General features: G+C 41.0%; 1 protein-coding gene and 1 long non-coding RNA gene across 2 annotated transcripts in view; one reads left to right on the top strand and one right to left on the bottom strand.

The window, feature by feature from the left end:
* rfx3 (regulatory factor X, 3 (influences HLA class II expression)) lies at positions 1-19,660 on the bottom strand. The gene is given in 26 exon segments (XM_034710252.1): positions 1-5,966; positions 6,051-6,346; positions 6,349-6,396; positions 7,139-7,181; positions 7,349-7,503; positions 7,592-7,612; positions 7,615-7,798; positions 8,218-8,282; positions 8,285-8,341; positions 8,344-8,365; positions 8,500-8,522; positions 8,525-8,596; positions 8,691-8,744; positions 8,747-8,844; positions 8,959-8,981; positions 8,983-9,075; positions 9,798-9,913; positions 10,012-10,136; positions 10,225-10,344; positions 10,472-10,653; positions 10,932-11,006; positions 11,993-12,121; positions 12,123-12,252; positions 13,797-13,885; positions 14,006-14,118; positions 19,488-19,660. Coding segments are annotated over 25 exon segments (2,352 nt in total). The 5' UTR covers positions 14,114-14,118; positions 19,488-19,660; the 3' UTR covers positions 1-5,942.
* Positions 18,866-20,931, top strand: part of LOC117831530 — a 4,252-nt gene continuing 2,186 nt past the window's right edge. The window contains exon 1 of the long non-coding RNA XR_004635022.1: positions 18,866-19,157. This is a non-coding gene — a long non-coding RNA (uncharacterized LOC117831530). The remainder of the gene's footprint in view (positions 19,158-20,931) is intronic.

Raw genomic sequence — 20,931 nt, forward strand, 5'->3', positions numbered from 1 at the left:
TTTCAACAAGAAAACGTTTATTACTGCAAAGACAAGTCACAAATTTTAAGAAAACAACACTAAAGCTAGCCTGAGCTGAGATCTGAAATATTCAGAAAACCAAACTACATGTGTCTTTAATAGTTTCTATAATCATCAATACGACACACTAAATGATAACGTCTTTATAAATATAAAAGTCCCCAAATTGTCCTCGTTTTTGATGTAAAATACACAATACAAATCACCCTACACGCATTGGTTCGCTCGCCAAATTTAAGAAGAAAACTTCATGGCACACAAAAGAAAGTCACATGAAATCTGTGTGGATATATATTATATCAGATACTATACATTATCCAAAAAAAAGGAGGAAAAATAAATCACAAAAGCACTTAAGCCAAACATATCTGATAAAGTGTTCACCAAAAAGAACAAATCAAATAATTAGGACACAATAAATATACTTTTTTTCAGTTTTTGATATATACATATTTTTGTCCAGGGTGAATCAAAATAAAAAAAAGAAACAGACTCCCCAAATGCCACTGCCAAATGCTTGTGCTTGCATTAGAGCGTGCTACAGCTGGCCACGACTCACTACACTGTCAAATGGCACTTGAAAAAACATCCAAATACAAATCTCAAACAGGTCACAGCATTCAGAAAATATCATTTGACAAAAGAAATCACGATCATGAGAAAACCAGATCAGAAAGGAGCATTTTTTACTTACAGTACTCCCCTTGTTCAGTAACCACTTCTGTACAATAGAAAGCCGTTTGCAGCGTGTGTAAACCACTGAGTATGTGTGTTTGTGTTGTCACATCCAGTAAATAATAAATAGTCCAGTTTTGAGAACAGGTCAAAATGCTTCCTTGGTGGCAGCACCTGTGAATGAAACGTCTGCTCTGATCGCCTCTATCTGTCGCCCATCAGAGACCCAATAGTCACCCAGGCTGTCTGCTCTGGCCAGGGCGAAGTTAAAGGCACTGGAGTCTGCTATGGGTCAGTGAAGCTGCCATTACGTCCAGCTGGAGAGGCATCTTTAAGCTGTTTTTTCACTCCTATGACAAGTAAAGGATTAGCTTTTGATTCTTCTAACGTCTTCAGGTTGGAAACGGGCTCATTTGCAAACAGCTGTTACATAAACAATCTTACTTTTCGATTTCAAAGACACAGAATAAAGTACAATTGTGTTGGCAGCATTAACGTCAGTCCAGTGTTCACCAGGCAGGCTCGGAGATGCAGAGATTCCAGAAAAGCTGGCTGGCACATTAAGTCTATGTAAAATTTTAAAAAGGGTGAAAAAAAATTGAAGAAACATAAGAAAGAAAATAAAAATCAAGATAGTTTCTAGCAGCACATGGGAGGCGTGCAAGTCCAGAAAGCACTTATGATTCTAAAGCACACATTTAAAGGAAACATTTCATTTTCACTTCAGGCACAAAATTATACAAGTTTACATCTACAATGTTGTAGTTACTTAATATGACAACGGTGCTGAGATTCATATTCATAAAAAAAAGCATTCAGTAAGAAAAAACATAAGGCGAGACCTTCATTTCTTACCCGTACACACTATACAGATTTAAGCATAATTTAAAACACAACAGGACCTCATCACTTTTTACAACTAAAGTCTCAAAAACGCAGCCAGTGATGGGGTAAGGTAATTGAGCTTTTCAGGATGTACTACATCATTTCTTGTAAGTATACGAACATAGTTTTATGTGCAGCTCTGGAGAAAATTTAAAGGAGTATCTAGGGCTTGTGATTTTGTATGAATTCTTTTTTCTTTTAAATCACAGTTTCTTTTCTTGTATTCAACAGTTTAATAAACAGAGTCAGGGAGCTTATCATGGCACAGACTCTTGTAACAAAATGCCTCAGTACTTCAACTTCCAGCTACTTAAAGTTCATTGACCTTTTCTTGCAAACTTTCCAACTGTCCTTAAGTGAAACCATAAGAAAGCCAGATTTGTGCACTTGATCTGGAAATAGACATTACAAGCCTGGAGGATGAGAGAACAGCTACAGTGTGGGATATGTACCATATGTTTATTTGAGGAGGAATGGGTCTTTGGGTCTTTTAACGAAATATCTATGACACATAAAACCCAATTTCCCTAAAATTGGGATGCTGGGTAAAATGTTAAATAAAACTGAGTTTGATGGTTTGCAAATCATTTAAAACCTTTATGGAATTGAAAATAGTGCAAACAACATATCAAATGTTGAAACTGAAAAAAGTTACTGTTTTATGAAAAATATGCTAATTTAAAATTCATTGTCAGCGACACATTTCAAAAAGTTGTGACAGGAGCATGTTTACCATTGTGTTGAATCACCTGAAAACACTGTAAACGCTTAGGATCGGAGGAGATTCATTTCTAGAGTTTTGAAAATGAAATATATTGTCCCATTCTCACCTGACACAGGGTTTCAGCAGCTCAACAGACCAGGGTTTCCTTTGTCATATGTTTTGTTCTGTGTTTCGCTAAATGATTTCAGTGTGTGACATGTTGTAATACAAACAGGCAGTTTAGCACCTGGACTCTCCTACTACAGAGCCATGATGTTGTAATAACTGTGGAATGTGGTAGAAATATGAAATAGGCCTTGTCTGGATGGCAGCACATGTTTCTCAAAACTTTAATATATTGTTCAGCATTAACAGTGCCTTCCCAGTTGTGTAAGCTACCCATGCTTTGGACACTTATACATCCCCATACCACCACGGATGCTGGCTTTTATACTATGTGCTGATAGCAAGCCAGGTGGTCCCCCTCCTCTTTGGAGCAAAGGACGCAGTGTCCATCATTTCCAAAAAGAATGTAAAGTTTTGATTTATTACACCACAGGACAGTCCTCCACTTCGCCTCAGTCCATCTTAAATGGGTTCTGGTCTAGAGAAGTGGCCGGCATTTCTTGATCATGTTAATACACAGTACAGTTTCCTCTTTACAGTGGTATAGTTTTAACCTGTGTTTGTGGATGCAGTGCAGAACTGTGTTCACAGACAATTAAGGGATTTTGAGCCCATGCAGTGACTTCCAGTACAGAGTCATGTCTGTTTTAATGCAGTGCCGCCTGAGGGCTTTCTCCAGATTATCTGAAACTTTTAATAATATTAGATTATTGTAGATGATGAAATACCTGAATTTGTTGCAGTTTTACGCTGGAACCTTAATCTGAATTTGTTGAACCATTTGCTCACGCAGTCTCTCACATACTGGTGAATATCTTCCCATCTTTACTTTGAGATACTCTGTGGAATGCCCTTTTTATACCCAATCATATTACTAATATGTTGCAAGTTCACCTACTTAGTTGGGAGATGTTATTCCAGGTATTTTGTTTTTTACCATTACACAGTTTTCTCAGTGTTTTATTGCCCTGTCCAGACAGACTTTTTTAAACTTGTTGCTGGCATTCAATTTAAAATGAACACATATTTTCCTTAAACAATAACATTTTCAGTTTTAGCATTTGAGTTGTTGTCTTTGCACTTTCTATTAAATTTAGGGTTTCAATAAATTACAAACCATCAAAATTAATATGTACTCTTCCTAGACTTCTTTTCTGCGCAGACACAGCCAGAAAAAATAGCAAAGAGCCTGTATCCTTTTAAGTATCTGAGGGGATTAACTGATTAGTAATAGACCCTAAGTACAGGGAATACAGTGTCAACCCCTTTTTAATAAGCCCAACTGACTTACAATGAAAAAAACAAACAAACAAAAAAAAACATCCAGTCCTCCTGTACAGTAGTTCTGCTGTTATCAGTGGTATACCTCACAATTCATAATCAGTACCCACAGTCTTAAAATGGGCAGACATCTAAACCGAGAACACAATAAATATCAATAAATAAACATTTCCTCACACAAGCCGTTGGATCGTTTCAACAAGCATGAGATAAAGAACAACATAAATGATTTTAGTCACAAATGTTCCCGTTTAGAGGATTAATCTCAGTTTTCTCCATGATACAGAGGGCTAGCACAGTTCAAGTATAGATGAGTCGAACGAATCAGAAGTTAGTTCCCATGCCTTTCCCATTTCACAGTCTAAAATGAACCAATTACAGAGGAGCTACAAAAAAAAACAACAAAGAATCACAAAGAAACCATCAGATCAACCACATAAAAGCAACAAATATATGTAGTGTGTCATCATTATATATACTATACATATATATTTATATATATCTATATCTCTTTGAATATCACAAAATATCTACTTTTGGTCCGCTGTACAAAGATGATCTTCAAACAGGGAACTAAAAGGATGAAAGCATTTGATGGGCTAAAATCTGAAGTGAAAATGTTTCAGAGGTGAGAGAAAAGCGATGCAGATTTTCTCCGTCGTGTTTAGATTTGTGCAGTACAGTGGTGTGTGTGTGTCTGTGAGTGTGTGTGAGTGTGTGTGTGTGTGTGTGTGTGTGTGTGTGTGCAATAAGGTTTGGTGACTGTGCTGCACGCGTCAAAAGGGCTGGCACCACTGGTTTGAGGTAGGGTGACTAATGGATGTGTTTCAACACAAACACGCAAGCACGCCGACACAGACAAACACACAGGCTTATATACACATGTACATCAAAAAGAGACAGTGCAGACCAATGCAATCATACACATACACACACTCACACACACACACACACACACACACACACACACACACACACCCACACACACACACACACCACACACACACACACACAAGGCTAATGCGAGAACAGACCTCAGAAGGGCAGAGTGAGGGCAGGAGCAAGGCTAAAAAACCATGATTCACATACGTAATAAGCTTAGTAGAGCTGATCCAGAGGAAACAACAGGTGAGTCTGTGCCTGTATCCCTTGGTCTCGACACTGATGAGCCTACCCAAATCCAGCCACGAGTCACCAGACAGCCAAAATGTGTGGCTGGGACGATGCAGAGGGGGGCTATGGGCTCTCTGCAGCACACAGTCGGGACTACAAGGACAGCTGCATTTTAAGGATAAGGCACTATGATAAAGCCGAGGTACATAAAATCCCTGACATTCCTTCTGCTCTGCAACATGGCACTGTGGGACAGCAAAGAGCTTGAGGGTGGCCTCAATGGCTCACACTCAGCTTCCTCTAGGTGGTTTGTTTTTGGTCCTTCTTGAACTTAAGAAATTTCATCAAGACAGAAACTGAAGAAAGAAAAAGGAAAACACGTCTACAAAGTTGTTTTAAGGTGACAGCTTGGTCGTGGTAAACTGCACAACTGAACATCGGAAATGAAAAAAGGCAAGCGATATGCACAGAGTGCATAGAAAGCTAGCATTGAGAAAGTGGTTTTGTACAGCCGGACTTCTCAATCTCATTTCGATTTACACACGAGTAGCAGCACAGACATTTTAGGGTTTACTTCTTCTGTGGCTAAAATCTAAAAGTAGGTCGCTATCCAAATAATATGGAACAGAAAAGACAGAACTTCTCCAGGATCTTTTTACAAACATAGAAAGTTGTCCCTTTGTTTCTTTTAGCTACATACCATACTCAAAGTTTTCTGTTCAGCCAAATCAAAAGTTGGAATGCATGTGGTCAAAAAATGAACGTAAAAAAAGAGAAAAGGGTGGAAATCGAAACAACACAATGATAGCACCATGAGTTTTAGGAAATACTAATTAAGTAACGCAAAAGTATTTACAATAAGCAAAGATCTCGATGACTTTGCCCTGCTGGGGACTAGTGACATGGATTTGAGCTCTGAGACATCAGTAGTTTAAAGGAGTTTACCCTTTAAAATAAAATCTATCTTCACAGACAGGATAGAGGCATTAAGTCGGGCCTAGGCAGGAAACATTTACCGGGTTGAATTAGTCCTTCTCCTCCAGCTGCTGCATCGTAAGAGTGAGCAGACTAAAGGGATGACAACAGATCCAGAGTCTGAGCAGTCAGACCCTGACAGCACATCATGGCCAGAGTATCATCATTCCAGCACTCCCCTCACTGACTGAGCATAGAGTTAGAGGAGAGTGTGTCCACACAAGTGCAGAAAGACACAATGCATGATAAAGACGGAAACATCTAGACTTACAGATAGAGAGATATGTGGAGAGGGAGATAGCACGAACAGGTCAGAGCCTCGTGTTAGCCTCTGACCCTCAAACTGAGGCGTAGGTGTTCCCTGTGGCGCTGCAGTGGCGGATGGGGGAGTACCAGCAGACGGAGTGAGGATGTGCTCACTGTGGTCCTGTGGGGGCTGCGGCAGCGAGTGGAGGACGCTCGGCTGGACAACCCCGACCACGGGGTGAGACCCGTCCTCTAATGCCCCGACCTGGATCACCTGTATGACTTCATGTTCTGACTTCTCCCGCTTGGCGAGGGGCTCCCGGACTCCTCTAGATCATCCTCCAAGTCACTGTCCAACCCACTTGTTTCATCTAGACCGGAGAAAGAAACCGATGAGTTAAACTTTACTTATACTTGTGAACAATGATCATTATATTGAAATGAAGTAAAGCTATTGAACATTCATCATTTTTTCCTATATTTCCTTTTTGCATAATAAGTTTATGCATTCACCGATTTTTTGTTACAAAAATAACTGCATTCTCACATTTCACTTTCATTAACTAAACTTCATCAAACATGTTTTACTACAGGAAGGATATTTCCAACCTTAAAACTACCAAATAAATCAACTGAAAATATTTGAATGCATCGTTTGCCAGATTGTTCTTTCCCCATTGTAAAACAATCAGGCCAAGAATGTCAGTCTTTGTGCAGCATGTTTTATTAGTCTTAGCTCATTAAGCACATATTCAACCTTCAGTCACTGACCTAAAAGGCCATTTAAATTTACTGACTAAGGGGCACCAATGGCTGAGCAGTTTAGGCACATGCCCGATCTACAGAGGCAATAGTCTCATGGCAGGGGTCGCTGCTTCAACTCTCTTTGCAGAAATTCTACCCCCACTTTCTCTTCCGCTGTCCTTTCAATAAAGGCATAAATGCCCCTAAACATAACTTTAAAACAGTATAAAATAATTGATATTGGTTGATCTTCTGAGTTGTAAAAATTCATTTTTACTTCAGAGTCACACATGTCAACAACGATCAGATCTCTTTTCTAGACACCGTTTGAATCCTCAGACTCTTGTGCTTCATATATTTGTCACCTACCTTTATCAATGTTAGAGAGCGACAAGGTGTTGAGGCTGTCAAACTGAAACAGATAAGCATTTTCATTAGTCAGGCTTCTGGTCGTTTAAACTGTTTGAATATTGTTGTTTTTAAATCAAGAGATACAACATGACATGCAGTGTATCCATAAATAGAAATAACTTATAACACTATAAAGATAAAGATAAAGATATGATGTTGGAGTTATACCTCTCCCATGACAGCGATGGGAGTTTCTCCAGTGGCCTGAGCCACACGGTGCTCCACCAGGTAGAACATGTACTCGTCATACAGGAGGCGGATCAGGTGGAAGGAGCCGAAGCTGGCTGCACTGCGCAGGGTCAGGTCCCTGATCACCATGGAACGGCCGAGACATGAACAATTAGTATTATTTTTCCCCAAAACAGCGTGAAACTCAAAGATAGTCTCAGTATAACTGTTTGAATTCAGACCTGTAGAAGGACCACTTGAGCAGAACTGTCGGGCCGCCCGGGGAAGCTGGGCCTGTGCTACGTAAGGCTTGAGCACCTGAGTGACCACATTTTCCAGCCAAGCTGCCCACTGCTCTAGAGAGCTCTGCTGCTGCAGTGTGGCCTTGAAGTCCTGCTCCAAGTGCTGAACCACGCCCTCCTCACACTGGCATACCCATGATGCCTGCTCCTGTGCAGCAACAGAGACAAAGCACTTCAAGTTAACATTTGTAGAGTCAAAGTCAAAACAAACATATACTACTACTATCTGTCTCACCACTATCCTCTCTCTCTCTCTCTCTTGTCTCTCTCTCTCCATCTCCCTCTATCCCTCTTTCCTACCCAACCTGGTCGAGGCAGAGGGCTAACATGAGTCAGTTCTGCTCGAGGTTTCTGCCTGTCAAAAGGAAGTTTGTCCTTGCCACTGTAACTTACTAAATGCTGCAAAGTGCTCTGCTCATGGTGGATTAAGATGAGATCAGACTGAGTCCTGTCTGTAAGATGGGACTGGATCTTATCCTGTCTCCAGATTATGGTCTAGACCTGCTGTTTTTAGAACAGAAAAGTAACAAAATCCTCACTGCTTAACATCCAAAGAGCTCTTCTTACCTGAACGTTGGCAAAGTCAACACGGTTGAGATCACTCAGCATCTGGTTGATCTGTGACGTGTTTGCAACACAGCACGTGCCGCCTGAGCCAGGTGGTTCAGAGATGTGTATCTGCGCAGTGTTGCGCAAAGGCACTAACAGCGGCAATCTGTGACAAGAGTGCACACAAAGCCCAGCTGTTACCTACTATAGTTATACATAACTGGTTTAAGATACAAAACAGGGAGCATACATGTGTAAAATCTTCATAAATGTAAACTCTGCATGAAGTCTGCATTCTACCTTGGTCTGGATCATTCTCTGTGAATGGCATTCATGGCATTATTGAGCCAACCTTCCAGGCTTTTGGCAAAGTTGCGAATGGCTTGAGTCAAGGCACCTGCAAAGAAACATAAAAATGTTTAACAACAGGTCATTATTGTGATATTACAAGTTAACAAGTAAATATTAGTGGTGTGTGGACTGTTTCTCACTGGGAATGGGTCTCAGGACATCAGGAATGAGGATCTCCACAAGGGCCTGGTAATCAGATGGTCGCAGGTGCTCATCCATTTGAGCACAGCCTCATTTCTGCATAGAACCATCAGCTGTGCACAAGGGAGCCGGGCTTCAATCTCACTTAAACTGCTGAGAAGTGAACAAACAAGTTTTAGAAAGCTGCCTTCAGATTTCCACATCATCAGAGATGTGATAACATTCAAATTCAACAGGTTAGAATTCAACCTGGATGGTAATACTCACCTGTTCTCTGTTACAGTGTCTCCCCTCTACAGATTCAGGGGGGGAATAACGCCAGAATGTCTGCCACAGCTTCTCAATCAGACCGAACTGGAGGTTGACAACAACATCCAGGATAGCCTGAAACAAAAGCAGAGAGTTAATAAATCATAATCGGTGATGAGTGAGGATTCAGTCAATCGTCAATGTGTGGCATGTGAGGAGGTTTATTTATCACTTCTGAGACTTTAATTAGAAGAAGAAGGCAATAAGTTATGGGTCAGGGCCTGTGGGAGACCTGATCTCTAGTTTGTTAGACATTAGTGGAGCTGTGATTGAAGACTTCACAAGATGAAGAGAAAAATCTGTTCCAAAATACCAGCAGCTGGCATTTACAAATCTCTGTCACAATATGCACACATGACCTTTCCCAGAGTTTCCCCGCTCTCATTCCTGCCGAACTTTTAATAAGCATCGTTTTCTAAAGCTGCAAAACTTTAGCTCCATATTATTAGTCTTACTGACCTTTTCTCATTAGAGAAAGATTAAATAAGATTTAACTGTTAAGTTGTCCTAATAAAAGCTTGGGGATTGAATTGTATATATGAAAGGGGGGGGAAATCTTGGATTGATTCTTGAAAAGCATAAAATTCTACATAAAAAATATGGATTGTGAAGATGGAAATGCTGGCCCTTGCAGATCAATACATGAATATACAGCTACAACACCAGCACAGCCGCAGTGATGGTCTCATATCAATAACTGCTACATATTTAAAGGGATTACTTTGCTTACTGTAGCTCTGAAGAGGGCTCCCTGTCCCCCCTGTGAATACAACTAAATGTATGCACTCCTCTCTCACCTCACAGTGCTCTCTGTAAAGGGACTGTAGAGCTTTCACATCCTCTGAGCTGATGTTTTCTGTATTGCTCTGTCCCAGGTCCAGCTCCATAAAGTCAGGGAGTGCCCGCGATGCATCTGTTGGTTGGGGAAAATATGAAACTCACTGCTTAGGAATGCTCTAAAAAAAAATCACATTTCTGATTTAGTTGGCAGATAAATAGAACGCAGCTGACCCAGGTACTGCTGGTGGTGTTGGCTCTGTGCGATCACCGTCTGCTCTGCTGCACCAGGATGGGGTTGACCTCCACCTGAGTAATTCTCCCCAGAGCAGCTGTCGAACTTCTGCACCGGCTTGAACCTGAAAGCACACACATAGCTCACTTCAGTATCTTTGAAAAAACAGCTTGTGTTACAGCAAGTGGTGCACAGCTTTGATGCATGGGCACCTTTGTTTCTGCTGAACAGGCTGCTGTCTGAGGGCCATGTACTGCATGTCTTCTTGGAGTCTGTTGAGCGGGGAGTCTGGTTTCACTCGTATACCATAGTAATGATATTTGGAGTTCCCTCTGTGGGACAAAAACATGAGTGAACACGTATACAGGCAGTCATGCATACATCCATTGATCAAACTACAGCCTCTGAAATGACACCTTTTCCTTATTTAAGAGAGAGAAATCTGAAAATGAAAATAACCTTGTCCCGAGGCGTCTTGTACGGAGTCCCATGAAGATGGAGCGGATGAGTTTGCCAAAAGAGGCTGCATTTACAGGGTCCAGTTTCTGCTCCTGGCAGTGGCGCAGATAATGATTGTAGAGGGTGGATCGTGGTAGACTTACGCCCTCTGCTGTCTCATAGTTGTCCAACAGCCACTGGAGCTACAAGAGAAAACATGTTCTTTACTCAGGGGATTCACACTGCTCCGCACAAACTGTCTGCCAAGACCTCCAACTGACAGTCTAACTCTTGATGCTGCAGCATCACACCTCTGCACCACTTTTCTATAGCAGCAAGTGAATTAAAAGAAACACTTTAAATAGAGCAAAAGTAAAAACAGCAGGCATTATAACAAACTCAAATCAAGGAATTGAGGGAGGCAGAGTGTTGCACAAGTCGAGCTAAAGCAAGGGCAAGCATTCGTAAAAAAGCAACTTACATGGCTGTTGAGCAGCGAGCTTCTCTGACTGGATAAACCTTCAGATTTTTGGAGCGTCTCAATCGCCATTTCAATCTGATAAACCATGAAGCACAGGACAACAAAATGTAAGAGCGGGAAACTAAAACAAAAGCAGGGAAAATAAAGAGTTTATGAGGATACATTAGTAGCCGCTAGCAAAAAGATAAAAGAGAGTCTAGAAAGGATCCTAAAGCAAGCACCACTAAACCCAAGCAGAGCAGGACTACCTGGTTGAAAAATGAGGACTGGACTAAATAAATCAGTTTTAGATGGATGGCAGAGACACAAGTCTTTAGGATTCCAGCAGCACAGATTCACTTAAAACTACCAGACTTTGTTCAAGTGAGAACATACAAGAGCAGTGTGCAAAGATGATGTTGTTACACCTGGAGCTCAACCTCAGGAGATCACGAAAAGCTGCTTTATTCCTTCGGGGGGGAAGACCGATTCCATTTTTCTATTTATGATGTAATGTTTGCATGTGAATTCTTTAGTGAGGCTACTCACAGTTATCCCTTAGTAGTACATCTTGCACCAGTTTGTCTCATTAAGTACATCACTTGTGTGAGACAAGGATCAACTTTGCACTTATTGATGACACACACAAAAAGCATTCCTCTTTTGCATCGTCATTACTGGATGTTTGAGGCTCCCCATCATTGCTCCTGCAGAAGCATATTCCCAAATCTTTCCTTCCACAGCAATGATTGAGAATTACAGACAGTTTAGGCCAGGGCTGGAAACAAAGCCCTGTATTAGCTGAACATTAAATATTAATGCTTACAATGAGAACAATGCTGGCAGTAGTTAGATCACTACAGAGGCTGCCTACATAGTGCACTGCATACATTTGCAAAGGATTATCGTGACAGAGAGATAAAATGAACCACACACCATCGTGGAGGTGCAGAGAAAGTTGCATCTTTAAAATGTGTCTCAGGAAGGTTTTGGTACATATTGAGGGTTAGCTATGAGAGACACAGATGATTTATTCTAACAGGGAGAGTTTAGCAAAGGCAGGTGAAAGGTCAGTCACTTACAGTAGCCGGGGAAGCTCTTGCAGTCTGAGTGGCCTGGTGGGCTCCGGTGTTGTCCATGATGTAAGCCCCAGGACTGCTGCTGATTACCTGGCCCCCCGCCAGGTTCATGTTCATCCCCCCGCTGCCCCCCTCCTCCGTTGTTGGTCATGCCATGAGATGTCACCACGGTGGACACTTGAGATGAGCTGCCCTGCGTGTCAAAGTAGCTCCCCCCACTGTTCTGGCTATACAGCTGCGGCTCTGAGTACGAGTAGGTTCTTCTGTTTGAAGGGAAGTTAACAGTTAGTCACTGAAACTCAGGAGAGATTAGGACAGTTAAAGAGGACTACTCATGTTGTGTTGATTGTGGTGACCCCTTTTTGGATTAAATCAGTTTTGCTTTACCCTTAAACAGTAATCATGTAAAGGCATCAGTGTGTAAGTATAAGTGACACTATTTCAACATCAGTTAAAAAACCCTCACAGTGGATGCCAAAGTGCCAAGGGGCCGAACAAAAGTCGTTAACATTACATTTTGTCAGATCTGTAATGTTGGGTTGAATATTTAATCCAGGAGGAAAGGCAGGTTTTGTTTTAATACACACAATACTGCAGCTGCAGCAACACATTTCCATTCTACTTGACTCCCTTTAATCTCCAAGACTTAAACAGACTGGGCTTCAACCTTCAAATTCTAAAATGTGCATTTCTTTGCTAAACAACATACATAACTACAGAATGAGCTGAATAGCTTTATGATTCAAAAATGATCTTCTAATGATCCAAAAATGCACTGCAATGCACAGATTGGCTTTTGCTGCATCAACAGGATGCAGGTAAAGCCTCTCATTGAAAGAAACCATATAATATGACTTTTTCCATGTTTATAATCCTTTAATAACTGATTAAAGAGACGCACTGAGGTCGATAAGGGGCCTGATTGAGTCAGCAATCAAAGAAACTTTTAAAGTAACTTTACCACTATGAGTTTTCATGAAATAAAATACTCTAAAGCAAGTTTGGTGTCTTAATAATGCTACATAATGAGCTTATATGCTAAGAATACATTGTGTTCGTTATTGTGTGTAGGCAGTTAAAGGCATCAAATATTGACATATTGGAGAAAATGACATTTTTGTGTAATTATAACAGCCCTTTATGTAGTGTGTATCTTTCAGATTGAGCCCATTATACAGCTCATAATAATAATAATGATAACATTTAAAACAACAATAATAATAAAAAGAATTAAATAATAATAAAAATAACAAAAATAATAATAATAACTAATGAAATAATAGTAACAATAATTAATAATAATGCATTTATTTATACGAGTTTTTTAAAGCACTCAACATCCCCTTATAAAGCAAAGTTTAAAAAAAGAAAAACAATATACTAATTAAATTATGAGTCCTGCTCTTTCATGTATGTAAGATTTTCTCTCATGACTCCAGCTGAGGTTTGTGTCCGCGCATGTGCATGTGTGTATGTGTGTGTTCTCGCATTGGGAAAATAAATCAGTTTGGGCTTTTTAGAGGTATGTGTCGTGACCCTGTTTCTGAGACCCAAAAGGCACAGCGTCAGCACTTGAGACAAGCCCACTTTTGGACATGTTCAGGTGACTGAGCACAATCAAACATTCAACTGTTTTACCCAAACAGCACACAAAAAAACTGGACACACTTCCCCCAGCATCATGTGCTTGTGACATGAATGATGGTGTGAAGAGACTCAAGAGGAGACAAGCAGACTGCAGGGACGCAGCACTAATATTTGTGAAGTGGTGCAAGAGCAGAGCCGGGTGACAGACTGACTGACTCACATGTTGCCGTTGGTGTAGACGCCACTGTTTTCCTCCACATACTGCACCTGTGCTGGGTAAACATGCTGAACCTGTTGAACAGTCTGGGCCTGGCAAGAGTTACAAATAAATGACATTGATTAAAGTCACATGTTGTGATGATCTCACAGAGTAACACACATGTGTTGCCTGCACACACACACTCAAACACACAGAGAAGCTGGGTGTACCTGTTGCTGGACAGGCACCTGCTGGGTGGAGCCAGTAGGCTGCACAGGCACGGTGGTCTGAAGAGGGACAGTGGAGGTGGAGTCAGCGCCTGCTTCAGGAGTCTGCATGGCGCCTGAATGGGACAGAAAACAGTGTCTCACTGATGGACAACAGAAACAAGCACAGGACACAACAAGCCAGGTCTAACTGGAGAGGCAAGAACTCCATAACAACATGATTTAAAAGCATGAAGCTAACAACTGATTGATAAGCCACTTAAACAGAAAGAACATGCACTAATGCAGGTCGGTCTCATCAGAACTTATAATGAAAAATGCATCAAATATAGATCAGATTTTATAACAACATGTGAAACAGTCATAAAATCAGTGACATCAACTTCTGGAAGCGACTGTGTGCACCTACTCCTTACATGTGGCCTTTAAAAACAAATCTATCATATTACATGAGTTCAGATTTGCATAGAGGAAAATAAATCTAATAGTTTCCTCCATGATTTGGTTAGCCAGGGACATAAAATATGCCTTAATGAGAAACTAATCTTCACATAATAGAAGACATGAGGTTTTACCCACAGACCCTTTTCTGTTTGAACCCAAATCAAAGCCTCCAAAGCTGCTTAAGAGTAACTCTACCCGAGCACTCGTCTCTGCCTTGTGGTACTCAATGTACTGAGAGCCTCATGCATCAGCGACACATGGTCTTGTCACCATGTTCACAGCCATAAAACAAGTTAATATTTAACTAACTCCAAATAGATGCTGCTTCTGGCCGCTCCACCAGGCCCCACTTTCACAGGTTTAATGCTACTTGAGATTTAAGGTCCTGGATGAGAACAGGGGGAAGAAACGGAATCACTAAAAGAGCTAGATCTAAGCTGTGCATGCATGCTAACAAGGCTAAAGTTAGCTATTTTTAAAGATAAGGATAGGAGTGTGTAAGGACACAACTCAATTATTGAACCTGTGTTTGTGAGTTAATAATAGTACAGGCATCACCCATACCTTCCAGGGAAGGCCACCCCCCTTCCCATCACAGTTTCCATAAACAAGCCTCTCTTGGTTAATTAAGCTGGGTCTCCTAACAGCTTCAGATCTCTCAAGGGAAGGCCTGCCCCTTCCCTTTATCTTTAATATCACACCGGCCTGTTTCTTGGGATGAAGGCTGTCACTGGATTTGTTTTTATAGAAGATGAATTTCAAACGCGCTGTAGAAAGTTGAGTCAGTCTCTCCTGGTGCGCTGAGACTTTGAGAAATAGTCAAGCAGCAGGAAGCACTGAGATTCATTGACACAAAGCCCTCTGCTTCAGTATGACGATTTCCAACCCTTCAGGGAGGGGATATGTGTATGAACTAACACTGTCAGACATGTCGGTGGGGTTTTGCTAGAGAAGCTTGTGGAAAAAAAAAACTACAGTCCAGTTCAAATATTTACATTCTGAGATACAAGCAAGACAATCGCTACTTCACAAAAGAAACCAACAACCCAGGCTACCAAACTGATAAAAAAAAAGTCATAGCGCACAGTCAAACTGTGGCCTACAGCTCGCTATACCTCACAACCAAAAACAGGAGTCATGAGAAGCAGAGAATTCAGACTTATATTCCACTGAGCAGTTTGAAAGCTGAAGTACGTGACCCTCACTGAGCCCACCTAATCGAGGTAAAGAAGAAACACCCTGCATCACAACACACTCTTGTTGCCTCACCCCAACCCCCTCCACAAACACACACACACACGAACACACCTCCTGCCTCACCATTCAGGCACTCCCTTGTGGCCCACTTAAATACTGTGCTCCACTGAGCAAGTGCAAGCCCCTACAAAGACACAGAGGAACAAAAGCCACCAAGGAGGGCAACATTTTGCCCCTGCGTTTTGCTCCCCTCGATTCCTTTTGCTAGAATTCGGGCAACGAATAGTGGAGGGGTTCACAGATGCAGCGACTGAAAAATAAACAGAGGAAGGATTTGGCTGCCTATTGATCAGGCATAGTAAAGGTGAAGTCTGATGCAAGTTTAAAAAAGAGCTTGTTTGTCAGAGTAGATGTACACAAGCAATGCATGTAAAGCGAAGCAAGACAGGAGCAGAATAAAGAGCTACGACATCAGGGGAACAGGTGGAGGGAGGTGTAACGGGGGCTGAAGGGGGGAAGGTATGTAAAGTGTTTGTTGAAGTTAGGTTTTCAGAATGTAAAGAAAAGTGGGGGATATTTTCAAAAGAGTCCAGGCTGCATCAATGTCTGAGATATTGTTTATTGATCCAGATAAACATTTGCAGGGTTAAAAAAACAATCCTGATTGGAATCCTGAAAAATGAAACATCAGAAGTGCAGAATGTTCTCGAAGCATCCTGACATTTGTTTGCAAACAACTCTGAATGCACCCTCTGCATCTGTTGCAGATAAGGATTTCAGAAGTAAAAAACAAGGACAGTTAGGGTCTCCTCTTTCATCAACAATATACATTATTTCTGTCCGGCTGGGGCAAATAACAAACCAAACATTCTGCATTCTGCTAAGCCATGAAAATGGATGACTGAATAATTGAATTAATCAGCCCCTCTTTAAGTGATTGGAAAGGTAACAGGATCCAGGCAGCAGGTGGCATGGTACTATTTCTGCTCTGCTGGACTACAGGTAAGTGGTAACATGATCTGATAACTAGCAGTTCCCAACATCCTGTTTTGTGTGTTTGCATGTGCAGAGGGGTGTCTGCATATGGCTTTTTTAGGATGTATACGTCAACAAATCAATACATCTGCACTGTTTCAGGCTTCACCTACAGTTTACTCTTGACCTGTCACTTATGCATCAATTGTTTCCTTCAAACACCAAACTTAACATAAAAAGTTATTCATTGTGCACACCTGACATGCAACTTAAATGAAAAACAAATCCAAACATAAAGACGGAGAATCTGATTTTATTTACTGCCATTTTCATCGCCATGGTGGCCACATGTTGAGTCTCATCACTGCTAGTGGTGCACCTGTCCTCCACTCACCTCTTTGTATACACACCTGTTTGCTCCCCGAGCAATAAATCAAGGGTCACAGCTGCACAGAAAACCCAGTGGATCGAAGAATAATTGTGATGCAACATCAAGAAACCAAGTTTGTTCTAATACAAACAACTTTAAGATTAAAGAGTGCCGAAATACAATGTTGCTATTCTAAACCTAGGAAAGGGATTTTGGCATGCAGCATTTTAATACAGCATCTTAACTCAGAAATCTTGAAGTTATATTCGATCAGTCCATGTATTTTGATCACCACATAAAACAGCTGTCCCGGTCATGTTTCTTCCTTTTACGAAACATTGCTAAACTTAGGTCTGTTGTGTCACATCCTGAACTGGAAATGATCATTCATGCTTCTGTTTCATCCCGACTGGACTATTGTAATTCACTTTTCACCTGCCTCAGTAAGTCGTCCCTCCATCGTCTTCACGCTGCTGCAAGGCTTTTGACTAAGTCCAGCCGGACACCTCGCATCACTCCGATTCTATCTTCCCTAAATTGGCTTCCAGTTAAATTTAGGATTCATTTTAAGGTTCTTGTTTTTGTGTGTAGAGCTTTGCATGGTCAGGCTCCTGAATATATCACCAACCTGCTCCACCCCTACCTCACCAGTAGTTCACTCAGGTCTTCTGACCAGGGCTTGCTGGTTGTCCCTTGAGCTCGTCTAAGGACAAATGTTGACCGTGCGTTTGAAGTGGTGGCACAAACATTGTGGAACGTTCTTCCTGTAAATATTCGTTCAGCTGTCTCTGTTGTCACTTATAAAACATTCTTAAAGACACATTTATTTAAACAGGCCTTCGACTCACCTTGTACAGACCAATGTTTTAATTATGCTATTGTCTGTTTCTTTTACTGTTTTATGGTTTCATTTTAATGTTTTATGATTTCATTTTAATTTCAATATTTTTCCTGTGAAGGACTTTGTGATTTTATTCTATGAAAGGTGATATACTAATTAAAATGTACTTACTTACAGTGGCCACCCTGAAATTCTTAAACATGATTGGCTGTTTGCCATGTCAGAGGCATTACTTGTTTTCAAATCAGCTATTGTTTCAGCAAGCGGCAGAGACAGTAGTTTCTGTGGATTTGAATATTGTTTTTGTTGATGCTTTGACTTTAGACAATCATCTTCATTTTGAGTTCTTAAAGATTTCAGTTCAGCAGATTTAAATGTTGACACTCTGTCGACTTACATTTTCAATGTTAACTTTAGAAATCTACAAAAATTTTAACATTTGTTGAATTATTTTATAAAAAGAGGTTAAAGTAGATGTGATTATTGGAAGTAACCCTCCTAGGTTTTGGGTAGCCCCTAATGTTTTCCACACCTGGCCAACCCTTCAACAGTCAGTGCCCCAGTTTGGTCACCCAAGTCAAAACTGTTTACTTACTTACATAGCATCATCCAATTTAAGTGTGCAAAATAATCAATCTGATAAAAATCTGATATTTTTTCAGCACAGTGACAGGCAAGATCCAATGCACTCCTTATTCTTCCTTTCCTGTGCTACCATTGATTTACACATGCACATACAAAAATACAGATATTATCTTTTAACTGCTTATGAATAAGTGTTGTATTAACATGTCTGTCTTGCATTGAAGGGTGGATAAATCTTAATGTTTGTTAGCCCTGTTACAGAATCTGCAGGGCACAATAACCAAACGATTCCTGTAAAAAATGGTGGTAACATTCACATTTTTAAATAAAAAACGTGAAGTGTCATATCTCTCAAAGCTGATCACAGGAACACTTCGTCTTGTCTTATCAGATTGCTTATCAAAGTCATCCGAAGCCACAAAGAGGGCAGATGGAAAGCTAGCAAGGCTATCTTGCTCCCTAAGACAAAAGGGAAAGTAATGGCTTAGCTATTGTCAATAGCAGTTTGTCTGTGAAAACCTAGCGCATTGCACTTTCCCTTCTTTGAGTGCTTTCACTTATTTTGTACCACCGACATGATTTAAACGTCTCGTACCACAAACGTGCAACATTAGCTCCAAAAAGAGGGATCCCAACAGGCATTGTGAGAAGGCTGGCGTTAGCAACAACAGACACCTGCTCCTACTCCAGCTGACCAGCTAGCATCAGGGACTAGCCAAGACCGATGCTGCTACACAAGCATGGTGAGTTCAGACAAATAAGTTGCACAGAAAAACACACGGATCCTGCTACAGTCACCATGTTTAGGTGAGTGTTAGCCATAAGCGAGGACACAGCTAGCTTCAGGACCTCTCTCAGCTGTGTGTATCTACAGGCAACGTTAGCAATCAGGCTACCACGTCACAAAGAAACACCCTCAGCTAGCAAACTACCCTCAGCTCCTCACCGAGGCTTCATCCAGCAGCACAGAGGCATAAACCACAGCTTTAATATCCTCTCTGTGCAAGGATCCCTCAAAGAGAGAGAAGAGTTCAATCAAGGCTTTAAAAAAACAGTATAAGATGTTTCCAAACCTGAGCCGTGGACTGGTGGATGAGATGAGGATGGTGGAGGAGGTGGAGGAGGTGGTAATGATGGAGCGAGAGGTTGTTGTTGGTGGGTTACAGTCGCCAGGACTACGGTGACTATGGCGCTGCCTCACTGGGCAACAGTTGCTATAAAACTCAACGGGAGCGCGCGCAACCTGAGCAGGCAGGTGGGAGGAGATTAAAGCGCACTTATTACACTTCACGGAAATAAGATCAATACCCAAAATTCACGAGACACATGCAAGTATATTGGAGATGTATTAAAAAGCTGATCATGTCATTGAATTCTGACTTATATTGGGACTTTAAATGGACCAATATCCAGTGGTGTACAGTAACAGAGTAAATTTACTTGAGTACAGTACTTCAGAACATTTTTTGAGTAGCTGTCCTTTACTTGATTATTATTTTTTGGGGAAACGTATTACTTTTACTCCACTACATTCAGAAGACAATTATTGTACTTTGTACTACATTTCTATGAATGCTCTAATTACTCACTACCTTTGCTTTGAAGTCAGCTCATTAATTTCCTTCTCTTTTCTGAAATCTGATTCCAGGGGTGTCAAACTCATTTCAGTTCAGGGGCCACATACAGCCCAAGTTAATCTGAAGTAAAATCACAACATAATAGCCTATAAATAACGACAACTCTAAATTTTTCCCTTTGTTTCAGTGCAAAAAAGAACAAGTGCATTCTGTGAATGTTCACATTTAATGAACTATCTTTGAACAAAAACAGCTGTGGTGTTTTTTGCATTGATGATTCTCATAGTGTGCAGAATATTTTACCCTTAAAGCCCTGAAACCTGCTGCGAACACACCAAACACAGGTTACCCATTCACCTGACACAGAGTGTAATGTTAACAGCAAAAGAACAGAGATTATAATAATGAACAAGGTACAGTTGATTATTCTGGACCCCTCAGCTCCAGCATGAACAGTTTGCTTGCTGGACAGTGTTGTATGCAGGGGTGTAGTGCTAGTGTTAGTAGTTAGTGGATCATCTTAAAGTGCTCTAAAAAGTCTTTATAAGTGGTCTCAACCGGAATATGCAAACAGAAAGTAATCTATTTTCTTTGAGAAAAAAGTCCCCGAGCACCGGAGGACACATTTGAAATATTAGTTACTTTTATTGAAAAATTGCAGTTACTGTCTTCTCTGTAATCCTTTCACTTTGCCAAGTCGATCCGTGGGTCAGATTGGAACCACTGGCGGGCCGGATTTGCACGTTTGACATCCTTGCCTTAGACAGTAAAATGTGTTTGTCTAGTTCTGTTTGTCTCAGTGGTTTAGTCGTACCTGTATATCATGCGTCTCTATGGTTGAATGTGGAGCAAACACAGAGGAAATTTCACTCAGATCAGTCAGTTCATCTAGAGGTGGTAATGATGGCTATAATTCTCCACCTGCGCAGCCATGTCCATA

Source organism: Notolabrus celidotus, chromosome 19 (assembly GCF_009762535.1).
Source record: "Notolabrus celidotus isolate fNotCel1 chromosome 19, fNotCel1.pri, whole genome shotgun sequence".
In the NCBI taxonomy this organism is placed as follows: domain Eukaryota; kingdom Metazoa; phylum Chordata; class Actinopteri; order Labriformes; family Labridae; genus Notolabrus; species Notolabrus celidotus.